This window comes from Lactuca serriola, chromosome 3 (genome assembly GCF_051521515.1).
Source record: "Lactuca serriola cultivar US96UC23 chromosome 3, Lser_US96UC23_V15, whole genome shotgun sequence".
Taxonomy (NCBI): Eukaryota; Viridiplantae; Streptophyta; class Magnoliopsida; order Asterales; family Asteraceae; genus Lactuca; species Lactuca serriola.
Window position 1 is genome coordinate 115,390,202 of NC_136410.1, and position 10,289 is coordinate 115,400,490.

Genomic DNA, 10,289 nt, shown 5'->3' on the forward strand with positions numbered 1-10,289 from the left:
AAACACAAGTTGTCATGAATTCTAAACTTTAACACCCATACATTAATTAGTAGAGTGACTTTGAAAATGATATATAACTCAAGTGGTTGTGTAACCATATATCTTTGTTGTATTGTATCTCTTTAGACCTATGAAGGTTATATATGAAAAGGGTAAATGAAAAAGTAAAAGTTTTGAAAATAATATGCAGAAAGTGAATGTTGGAAACATGCAATTCGTAGAATAGTAGTCTGAATCTAAGGCAATAGGTTTACGTTGGTGATGGTACTTTTATAAATATATGATTTTTATTTTCATTCTAAATATTTCTTGAAACATTCAAGACACTAGAGTGTGGTATTTTTTTTACTATAAATTAACAATCTATTATTTTTGATGAATTATTTATTTATTTATTTTTTATCATTTTGTTTCTTTTCATCTTAATAACAATTTTATTTTATCTGTTAATAATTTTTTATATTTATAAATGTGACCTATTTGTGAGTATTTGTGTACATGTGTATATGTATATATATATATAGTTGTGTATATGTGGGCAAATTTGTGTGTATATGTATATATATATTTGTGTTTATGTGTGCAAATATGTGTATATATTTACATAACATGTTAAACATTTATTTATTCCTTAGATATGGCAGAAAAGAGAAGTAGAGCTAGTTGGTCTTCGGATTTTGTGAACAAAACTTTTCTTGATGCATGTATCCAAGAACTGACAAGTAACAGCCGGGAGGGTAGTGGTCTCAAAGGTACCTCATGGAATACAATAGCTGAAAAACTAAAAAAAGAACATGACTTTGTTGTTGACAAAAAACAAATGAAATATCATTATGACTACTTGAAAAGCAAGTATGCAGTTTGGTTGAAATTAAAAAACAAAACTGGGAATCTCTATAATCCTATCACAAACACGTTTCAAATAACAGATGAAGAGTGGAAAGCGGAGGCAAAGGTAATCTTTTAATATAAAACACATTATTTTTAAAAGTATAATAATAAAATCAATTTTTCAAACAGTTGAACAAGATGGTTGAGAATTTAAGAAATCCACCCCTTTTTTACCCTAATCTATGCACCCAGTTGTTTGACGGTGCGACCTCGACAGGTGCTACTAGTTGGGGACCATCTTCGACACTCCCTCACCCTGCAGAAGTCTTTACTACACAAGATTATGAGGATATCGAGATGGTAGATACACCACCTCAAATGGATATCCCAGCCTCAGTTCAACAGTACCCCCACCAACAAGTGCATCACATGCAAGTGGAGATTCGTCTGGTCGGTCCAAAAACAAAAGAGGAAAACGAACAGCACCCACGGACACATTGGATGATGACATAAGAGAGGTTGGCAAGGAAATTATAAAGGCGGCTCAGGCATTCGCGCAAACTAATAATCTTTACAAAGAGATGGATGAATGTATTAAAAAGTTGAAAGGCTTGGAGTGGGGAGATTCTGATCCGAAATACATCACTGGTCTTATGTTGTTTGCTGAAAATGCTGGTAACAGGAAAATTTGGTTATGCCTCGAGTCTTCGACTTGTGAATTGTGGGTGAAAAATGCGGGAAAGAATTTTGGATTACTTGGTTGACTTTAGTATGACTTTAGGATGCTTTTGTCTTTATGCTTTTTGGATTTATATTATGGTACATGTTATGGATTATTATATGTAGGGTTGTTATGTGTTTTGTTTATGATTTTTAAGTTTAGGTTGTTTATGTGTTATGTTTAGGATTGTTATTTGGTATTGAATTTTATGTTATGGATTTTTATGTCATGGATTTTTTTGTTATGGCGTTATATGTCATCCATTTTAATGTTATTGATTAATGTTATGATTTATGTTGTAAAATTTATGTGATTCGTATTCAATAGGTAATAGGTTACATATGGATAAGGAAGGTCAGTTTTTAGGTTTCCTTATACTCTCATGTTATTGGTTAATATTGGATCAAAAAAGAAAAACAAGAATTGGAAGAATAAAAGCTAACGTATCGGAAGAAACCGGGCATGCATATACACAAGATTTGATACATGGATGTCCTATACAATGTTTTGATATGATGCGTCTTTCACAAGATGCATTTTTATTATTATGAAATCATTTTACTCAAAGAAACTGGTTGCAATGTAGTAGGACAATAAGGATTGAAGAGAAGATGGCTATATTTTTACATGTTATAGGACATAATGAACGATTTCGAGCTATTAAAGAAAGGTTTCACCACTCCATACAAACGATTCATCAAGGTTTTCATGAAGTGCTAAAAGCAATGATGTGTTTTGCAAGAGAAATTATTGTACCAACATCTTCTAATACAACAAGAAATACCTCGGAACGACATAGACGGCTAAAAAACATATTTCCTGGAGCATTAGGTGCACTAGATGGAACACTTTTACATGCAGTTGTGCCCGTTGATGAACAAACTCGCTATAGGGGAAGAGGAAAAGGTGAATGTTATCAAAATGTAATAGGAATTTGTGATTTTGATATGATATTCACCTTTGTGTGGGCTGGATGGGAGGGCGTAGCACACGATTCTAAAGTTTTGAAAGAAGTTTCATTTGATTCGACTTCTGGATTTCCATTCCCTCCACCAGGTTTGTCATTATTCTGTAAGTTTTATTATCTATATTATTTATATTATTAATTTGTCACCCATCTACAGATAAATATTACCTTTGTGATGTTTCATACACCAACACCTGTGGATTTATGGCTCCTTACCGCAATACTAGGTATTGGTTAGCCGATTTTCATAGAAACAGAGCTTTAACTAAGGAAGAAAGGTTCAATCATGCTCATGCACAACTTAGAAATATCATTGAACGTGCTTATGGTGTACTGAAGGCGAGATTTCCAATTTTAAAACGTATGGCTCTGTATCCTTTTCCAGTGCAAAGAGACATAGTTATTACCTGTGTCGCGGTCCATAATTTTATAAAGAAATATGATATTCAAGATGACCTATTTACGAACTTTGAACAAAACACTATGGTTACTCCTAGTTTGGGAGGTGGAGGAAGTGAGGGCCAAAACATACAAGGCATAGAATGGGGTTCAGAAGCCGTTGAGTATATGACTACTTTGCGTGACCAGATTGCTAATCAGTTACTTTCAAATGGTTCACGTTAAATGATATACTTTTTTTATTATGTTTGACAGTATGTATTTGGGTTTTCCGTTACACTTTGTATTTGGATTTTAAATTATGTATGTTTATTTTGGATTTTATGTGATAATTTTTATTTTTATAATTATTTTATCCAGCACAAAAGGAAAACATAAGGATAATATGGTCATTTTTATCATTCAGCATAATCACTTTGATAAATAATCAAGCAGCATAAATTCAGTTAGATGTGGACTCAGTCAGCATTTCTAACTCAGTCAGCTTCTAACTCAGTCAGCTCTAACCCAATCAACAACTATCAAACGACCCCTTAGTCAGAGTACCTGCTTGGAGAAGGTGCTGAAGAGATTCAGCATGCAGAATTCCAAGAAATGAGAGTTACCGATCCAAAGTAACACCAGACTGAGTAAAAGTCAGAGTCCGAGTACAGAGGCTGAGATAGCAGAAATGAGTCAAGTATCGTATGCTTCCGCTGTAGACTCTATCATGTATGTTATGACTTGTACTCGTCCTGATGTTGCCTTTGCATTAAGCATGGCCAGTAGATATCAGGGGAACCCTGGCAAGGCTTACTAGACTACGGTAAAGAATATTCTCAACTACCAGCGGAGGACTAAGGACTGGGTCCTTACCCTCGGTGGGAGTGATGACTTGAGAGTATTGGGGCATAGTGATGCTAGCTTTCTAACTGATAGGGAAATTTCCGCTCTCAGTCTCAGTCAGGTTGGGTCTTTACCTTAAACGGAGGAGCACATTCTTGGAAAAGTTCCAAGCAGGAGACAGTGGCTGATTCAACTTGCGAATCAGAGTATATAGCGGCAAGCGAGGAAACAAAGGAGGTTATATGGCTAAAGAACTTCATTGGAGACCTTGCAGTTGTACCAGCTATAAAGGAGCCAATAGTGATTTTCTGTGATAGTGAAAGTGCAGTTGCCTTAGCAAAGAAACCAAGGGATCACGGGAGATCCAGACACATCGACAGAAAATATCATTTCATCAGACATCGAATAGAAGAAGGACTCGTTATGGCAAAGAGGGTATCATCAAATGAGAACCTAGCAGATCCCCTCACGAAGGGACTGGGCAGGGTTAAGCATCTCTAGCATGCAAGATGCGTAGGGCTGAAGGATGATATTAGTTTTAGTAGTTAGATAAATTTGAAATGTGTAAAGTGTAATTGACATTTGATGATGAATAAAAGGTGTATTTATTTATGAGTAAAGTGTTGCCATCTTTTGTCAATGGTTTACTATCATTTCATTTTCCATGTTTTGACTTCCAGAATAACTATGTTTAGTATATCATATTATTCAAATTATCCACATTCGGTCATATGTTGGAAGTAGGTACGAATCAAGACTGTCATGAGATGGTTGTAGATGTCTATGTTGTTTGACATGGCTACAACACTCTTGAGTGCTCATCAGTTTTGAATATTGGATTCAACTGAGGCTCACTGGTATCACTTCATGGAATTTATCTCAAGTGATCGTGAGACGGTAATATCATATAAGTCTTCAAACCTAGAGATATGACTAGTTGCCTATGGTTGGTTATACATTGATTGTACGTAAACGCATTGGTAACTCGATGTTATAAAACATGCCTTTGTGTATGATTCAACAAGTAGTAGAACAAGCATATGAGTCGAAGTTTATCTGTTCCTTCTTGGATTAGAAGCGATATCTGGGCCCCTCGATGATTTTGTCTTGACCTATGTACCGGGCCCGGTCAGAACTAAGTTGATGTGTTCAATTAAGTTCTATGTCAAACAAATCAGGAAACCGGGAAACAAGTTGCTGGAAAATAAGTAAGACATTGTTCCATGTATTTGTCCTGCTAATATGTAGAACAAATGATTATATGATCACTTATCTTAAATGGCGTATTATCATTTTCTCAGTTCCGCGAGACCTTGAAAGAGCTACGATTGTTGATCGGTTCCTGAAATCATTCTTGCAGTTATAGTTATTAGATTTATCCAAGTGGGACACTGTTGGATTAGGTGTCTAAGTTTATAACTATTTCTGGAATGTACTTGACTCGATTAGCATGGTCCATTTGGGTTGCATGGCATCATGCATTTGGATAGACTAAAATGAGAGAAATAACACATAAGGTTTATTAATATATTATAATTTCTAATATATTAATAGTATTATTTAATTAGTATTGATCAAGAATTAATTTGGAATTAATTAAGTGATCAAAAGAAAACTAATTAAATATATGGGTTGATTGTGTAAATCACCCATACTTGTACAGTGGGCTTATGCTTCATGGATTATCAAGTTGGCTAAAACCCATAGGATGCTCCATGGATGCTCCATGGTGTTTATAGAACCCATGGGTCATGGAAATGAAAGGTCATGACAATTAGGGTTTACATGGTGTAACACACTATATAAGCTTCATGTTACACACCAAAATCGGCCACTAAGTAAGACAAGTGAGGGCTAGCCGATTTCTAAGTGTTCTTCATTTCTCTCTAAGTTATTCCAAGTGCATTTGGTGTTGTGTGAGACATTTGAGGCATCACCTTGAGGTGCTAAGCTCACAAGGTTTTCAAGGAATCCATTCTACTACAAGGTATGTTTTTCTTACTTACTTTTATAATTAAAAGTTCCCTATGTATGCTACATAGGATATGAACCTTGGAAAAGGAATTTTGCATGTATCATAGATAAAACATAGATTCAAGGTTTCTAGGGTTGCATATACACCATAGGAGTGTTAGAATGCTCAAAACCCTACATCTTGGTGTGTTTATGAACAACTTAGTAGCTTTTGGGTGATTCTTAGGGAAAGTATGAATAGGTGTGGAAGGTAATATGGGCCCGTACTACCAGAAGCAAATGATCGAAACTTGAATCAGGAGACCCATAAAGATTCTGAGGAGTTCGTCGTGAGAGAATAGTGTGTGTTATAGAGCTATGTGCATGTTTTGATACTTTTCTTGTATTTGTAGAATGGTGAGTACTCATCATGGAGGTGGTTTTCAATCTGGTTCAGGCTCTGGTTCTAGATCAAGGGATTATGTGATCCACTACTTTATTTCCACAGAGGTTTTGAAAGTCATCTTGGAGGATCTATAGAGTATGTTCAAAACAATCTAGGAACAGTTAGTAGCAATGATGGATTAGCATCTGAGAGCCCTTCGGCCGAGCTGGGGACTAATTAGCTCAGGACTCGTGAGATTTATTTCTGGGAGTTTCGTGCGTATAGGGCTACTATGTTCTTCGTGAAGAAGGATCCCATTGTGAGTATGCATTGGATCACAGACATGGAGATCACGTTTATAATGAATTTTTTCCTTGATGGGGAAAAACGATAGCTTCCATGCGTGCCTTTTGTGAGATAGGACACATGACCGGTCCGGTAGAGTGATCCATTCTCTCAGACTAGAGGCGATTGAAACCTTGAACTAGGAGAAATTCATTACTAGGTTCTAGGTGCACTATGTAGCAACGATTAAGGTGCAACAGATGGCCCGAGAGTTTCAGGATCTTATGCAGACTACAAAGATTGTGGCGAAGATCACCGCCATGTTTTGGGAGATTACACTAATAGTTCCACAGTACGTTTCTCATGAAGAGATGAAGATGTATTGGGACACTTATTTGTATATGTAGATTCGAAAGTTGTAGTGAGTATTTGAAAGCTATATCTTTAGTTTTCGTGCTTGTAAATAACGAGAGTTACGTACTTTGATTAACTTATCTATTTACATGGCACTTTCTAGTATTAATACTTATAGTCGATTCCTTGTGTTTTTTGTATGTCTGATGTACCCTATATATAGGGTAAATACTTAAGTCTAAAGTAATGAACATAATCTGATTACTCTTTATACTCAAAACTACTATACTCATTCCAGATATAATCGACGCTAAACATATCTTATTTAGATCTTTGTGTTCTTTATCACTTTCATATATTTGATTGATTCAAACATTAATTCTAATACTCATCAATATAGATTTGATGATGCAAAATATATACATTATAATTATAGTTTATCTTCTCATTGTAGGCAGTCTGTCTTGTCTATGAAAGTGTAAATAGTACACTTAGACAAAATGATTTGTTAGAGTTTGTTTAGTTATTTAAATTTGAAGACATGCTGATCGAAGTTCATATATCGAAGACTGAAGATCATCCCCTGATGATCAAAAGACCCTAAAGACATTATCAGCACCAAAGGTACGAAGATCATTCACTGAGGACTGATAGACGCTGATAACATTCAATGAAGACTGGTAATAGATGCTAATAGCATTCACTAAAGACTGATGATAGAAACTGATGGTTATCCTTTGTTGAACCTGAAGCTGTTCTACCTGAAGATGAAGTTGATCATCATGTGACTTCTTGATGTTGACGTTGAAGCTGAAGCTGATCTCCCTTACACCGACGCTGATGCTCTGATGTGCTAATCTCCGAATCTAGAGTTGATCAGATTTACTTGGTGAAAAAATATTCTGAATACCTAATTTGATCCATTCCTTATACACCATATCTTCATTTATCATTAATGAATTACTCCCATCAAATTAAGGATTTGATTTAAACGGAGATTTGGTGAATGTATAGAATTTTACATATTTAGATTAGAATTCAATCCCTTAATTGTGGGGATCGTTTAGTATATATTCTTGTAATGGGGCCAAACACTAATTACTTCTTTATGTAGTCTCTTTATGTGTGGCTTAGTTCCAACAGCTTTATGCACATCGTTCTCTTGGTGAGAACCTTTCATAGTAAAAGATAACATTATGATAATCCTTTGTTCTTCTATTGTTCTTTTTTTTATATCGGATCTATGAATCTTCAAAGGGTTTGGGACCTTCAAGATGAAAATTGTTGATGACATTTTGCATACTAACATCAAGGAGTTTTTCAGTATGAATACCTACAGGACACTTCATGAAATGATTGATTTGGCTTGGACATGGGAGATTGAGTTGGAGCTATAGGGGAAGAGGAAGGCTCCATAGATTTACACTGCAGTGGTGTTAGCCAAGAATTCCAAGACTTCTGATACACATCTTGGGTCCATCGGTGCCATAATCAATGTGGAAAGTGTGGTAAGTCGCACGATGGGGTCACTCATATAACTGGGTCGGGGTACGTTAGTAGGGATTTCCCCTGGAGGACTTTAATATGTTTCCACTACAATCAGATTGTCCATAAGAAGGATGATTATCCAAGTTTATCCAGTGGAGCGGTGAAGGAACCTGCTCCAGTAACCTTGAGGATCATTGATGGTTGCCAGGGCAAGGTAGAGGTACCTGTGGTGAAGAGTAGAGCTTTTTAGTTAATAGTAGAGGAGGCTAGAGATGCACCGAACGTTGTTACAAGTATGTATTCTCTGCTTTATTTATTATATTTCCATTTTTATGCTCATGGTTTGTTATGATGTGATTTGGGATATTCTTAGTTAATGATATGACCACTCTTGTATTGTTTGATTCTGGAGCTATTCGGTCGTTTGTGTCTCTTGCGTTCGACAAGAACTTTTATGTTACCTTGGGATATTTGGACCACCCTCTAGTGGTGTTTGATAAGGCCCGATTGGTTTTATTGGATGAGGCTCACAAATCTAAATTTTTGATTCATTCAAGTTCTACCAAGATGTATAGGGATTTGGTGCACGATTATTGGTGGCCCTACATGAAAAGAGATGTTGATTGGTATCTTGAGAGGTGTTTGACTTGCATAAACGTCAAGGGCCAAACATCAGAGTTCTCATGGAAAATTCTAGCTACTGGATTTCTTGATGTGTAAGTAGCAGTAGATTACAATGGATTTGATCACCAAATTACCAAAGACGACATGAGGGGTCGACGTGATTTTGGTTGTTCTGGACAGATTGGTTCAAGAGCGCCGATTTCATTCCCATCCAGCATAGTTCTTCAGTATAATAGTTAGCATATATCTACATCAGAGAGATTGTAGCTCATCATGGGGTGCCAATTTCCTTAGTTTCTGATAGGGACATTTGTTTTACTTCCAAGCTTTGGAAGAGGTTCTGCAAAAATTGGGTACACAACTACATTTTAACACTGTTTACCATCCGCAGAGCGATGGGGAAAGTGAATGGATGATTCAGATACTTGAGGATATTCGTAAGTCACGCATATTAGACTTTGGTGGGAGGTGGGATACCTACCTTCTTTTAGCAGAGTTCTCTTACAACAACAATTATCACTCTAATATCAACAAGCCTTCTTCTGAGATGCTATATGGGAAGAAATATCAGACCCCGATTTGTTGGAGTGAGGCCAGAAAAAAGTTGACGGGGAGCACTATGGTGGCGCTTTAGATTATTTAGTTGATTCAATACATGCGTGGTAGGCTGCACACCGCACATAATCTTTAGAATAGTTATGATGATCGACGTCAGTTTGATCTTGAGTTCCAGGTTGGGGACTTTATGCTTCTGAAGGTGTCACCATAGAAGGGTGTCATCCAATTCTAGAAGTAGGGCAAGTTGGGCCTCCGATTCATTAGAACATCCAGACTGATTACTTAGGTGGGCAAGGTTTCTTACTGTTTGGAGTTTCCGGAAGAGCTTAGTCATATCATAAGCCTTCCATGTTTCTCAGTAAGGAAAGTATTTGTCAGATGATTCAACAAAGTTGCCTTTGGATAATATTCATGTAGATAAGCGCCTAAGTTATATCGAAAAACTTATCATGATTCTAGATAGGATGAAGAAGACCTTGTACAACAAGGTGGTAGAGTTATTGAAGCTGCAATGGTAGCACTCGTAGATTTCTGAATGGTCTTAGGAACTTGAGGAGGAGATGCTTGAGCACTATCCAAATCTTTTTACAACAACAAATTTCGAGGGCAAAATCTCAATCAATTAGGAGAGAATGGTAACATTTTTTCTAGGTAAAAATATTTTGGCATTAATTTATTTAAGTTTCGAATCTTTTGTGTTTTGGCTGACCGCCGCACGGTGGAGGAGATCCATCATGACATGACCACGTCATTCAAGTGGCAGCGCTGTCATGAAATGACTACGGTGCAGTGGGCATGATGGGTGCAACCCTAGAAGCCTCATGATTTTGGCCTATTTTAGGGCACTAATTGTAACACCGTAAAAATTTAAACAATTTTTCACATTTTTAAAACCATAT

At 36.4% G+C, this 10,289-nt stretch overlaps 2 protein-coding genes across 2 annotated transcripts; both read left to right on the top strand.

The window, feature by feature from the left end:
• Positions 1 to 637: 637 nt before the first annotated feature.
• LOC145095650 (L10-interacting MYB domain-containing protein-like) lies at positions 638 to 1,344 on the top strand. Its single transcript, XM_079033491.1, has 2 exons — positions 638 to 955; positions 1,021 to 1,344. Exons 1-2 carry the CDS (start codon positions 638 to 640, stop codon positions 1,342 to 1,344), a joined length of 642 nt encoding a protein of 213 aa, XP_078889617.1.
• Positions 1,345 to 1,412: 68 nt separating this feature from the next.
• On the top strand, positions 1,413 to 3,143 carry LOC145095651 (uncharacterized). The gene is made up of 3 exons (XM_079033492.1): positions 1,413 to 1,506; positions 2,189 to 2,458; positions 2,677 to 3,143. Exons 1-3 carry the CDS (start codon positions 1,413 to 1,415, stop codon positions 3,141 to 3,143), a joined length of 831 nt encoding a protein of 276 aa, XP_078889618.1.
• Positions 3,144 to 10,289: the final 7,146 nt, after the last annotated feature.

What these genes read in the sequence shown, in the direction of transcription:
- LOC145095650 (XM_079033491.1), top strand. Translation starts at nt 638, where the DNA reads ATGGCAGAAAAGAGAAGTAGAGCTAGTTGGTCTTCGGATTTTGTGAAC. An exon ending in AGTGGAAAGCGGAGGCAAAG is followed by an intron (nt 956 to 1,020) that starts GTAATCTTTTAA and finishes TTTTTCAAACAG; the next exon opens with TTGAACAAGATGGTTGAGAA.
- LOC145095651 (XM_079033492.1), top strand. Translation starts at nt 1,413, where the DNA reads ATGGATGAATGTATTAAAAAGTTGAAAGGCTTGGAGTGGGGAGATTCT. An exon ending in GTTGTTTGCTGAAAATGCTG is followed by an intron (nt 1,507 to 2,188) that starts GTAACAGGAAAA and finishes TACATGTTATAG; the next exon opens with GACATAATGAACGATTTCGA. An exon ending in CTATAGGGGAAGAGGAAAAG is followed by an intron (nt 2,459 to 2,676) that starts GTGAATGTTATC and finishes ACCCATCTACAG; the next exon opens with ATAAATATTACCTTTGTGAT.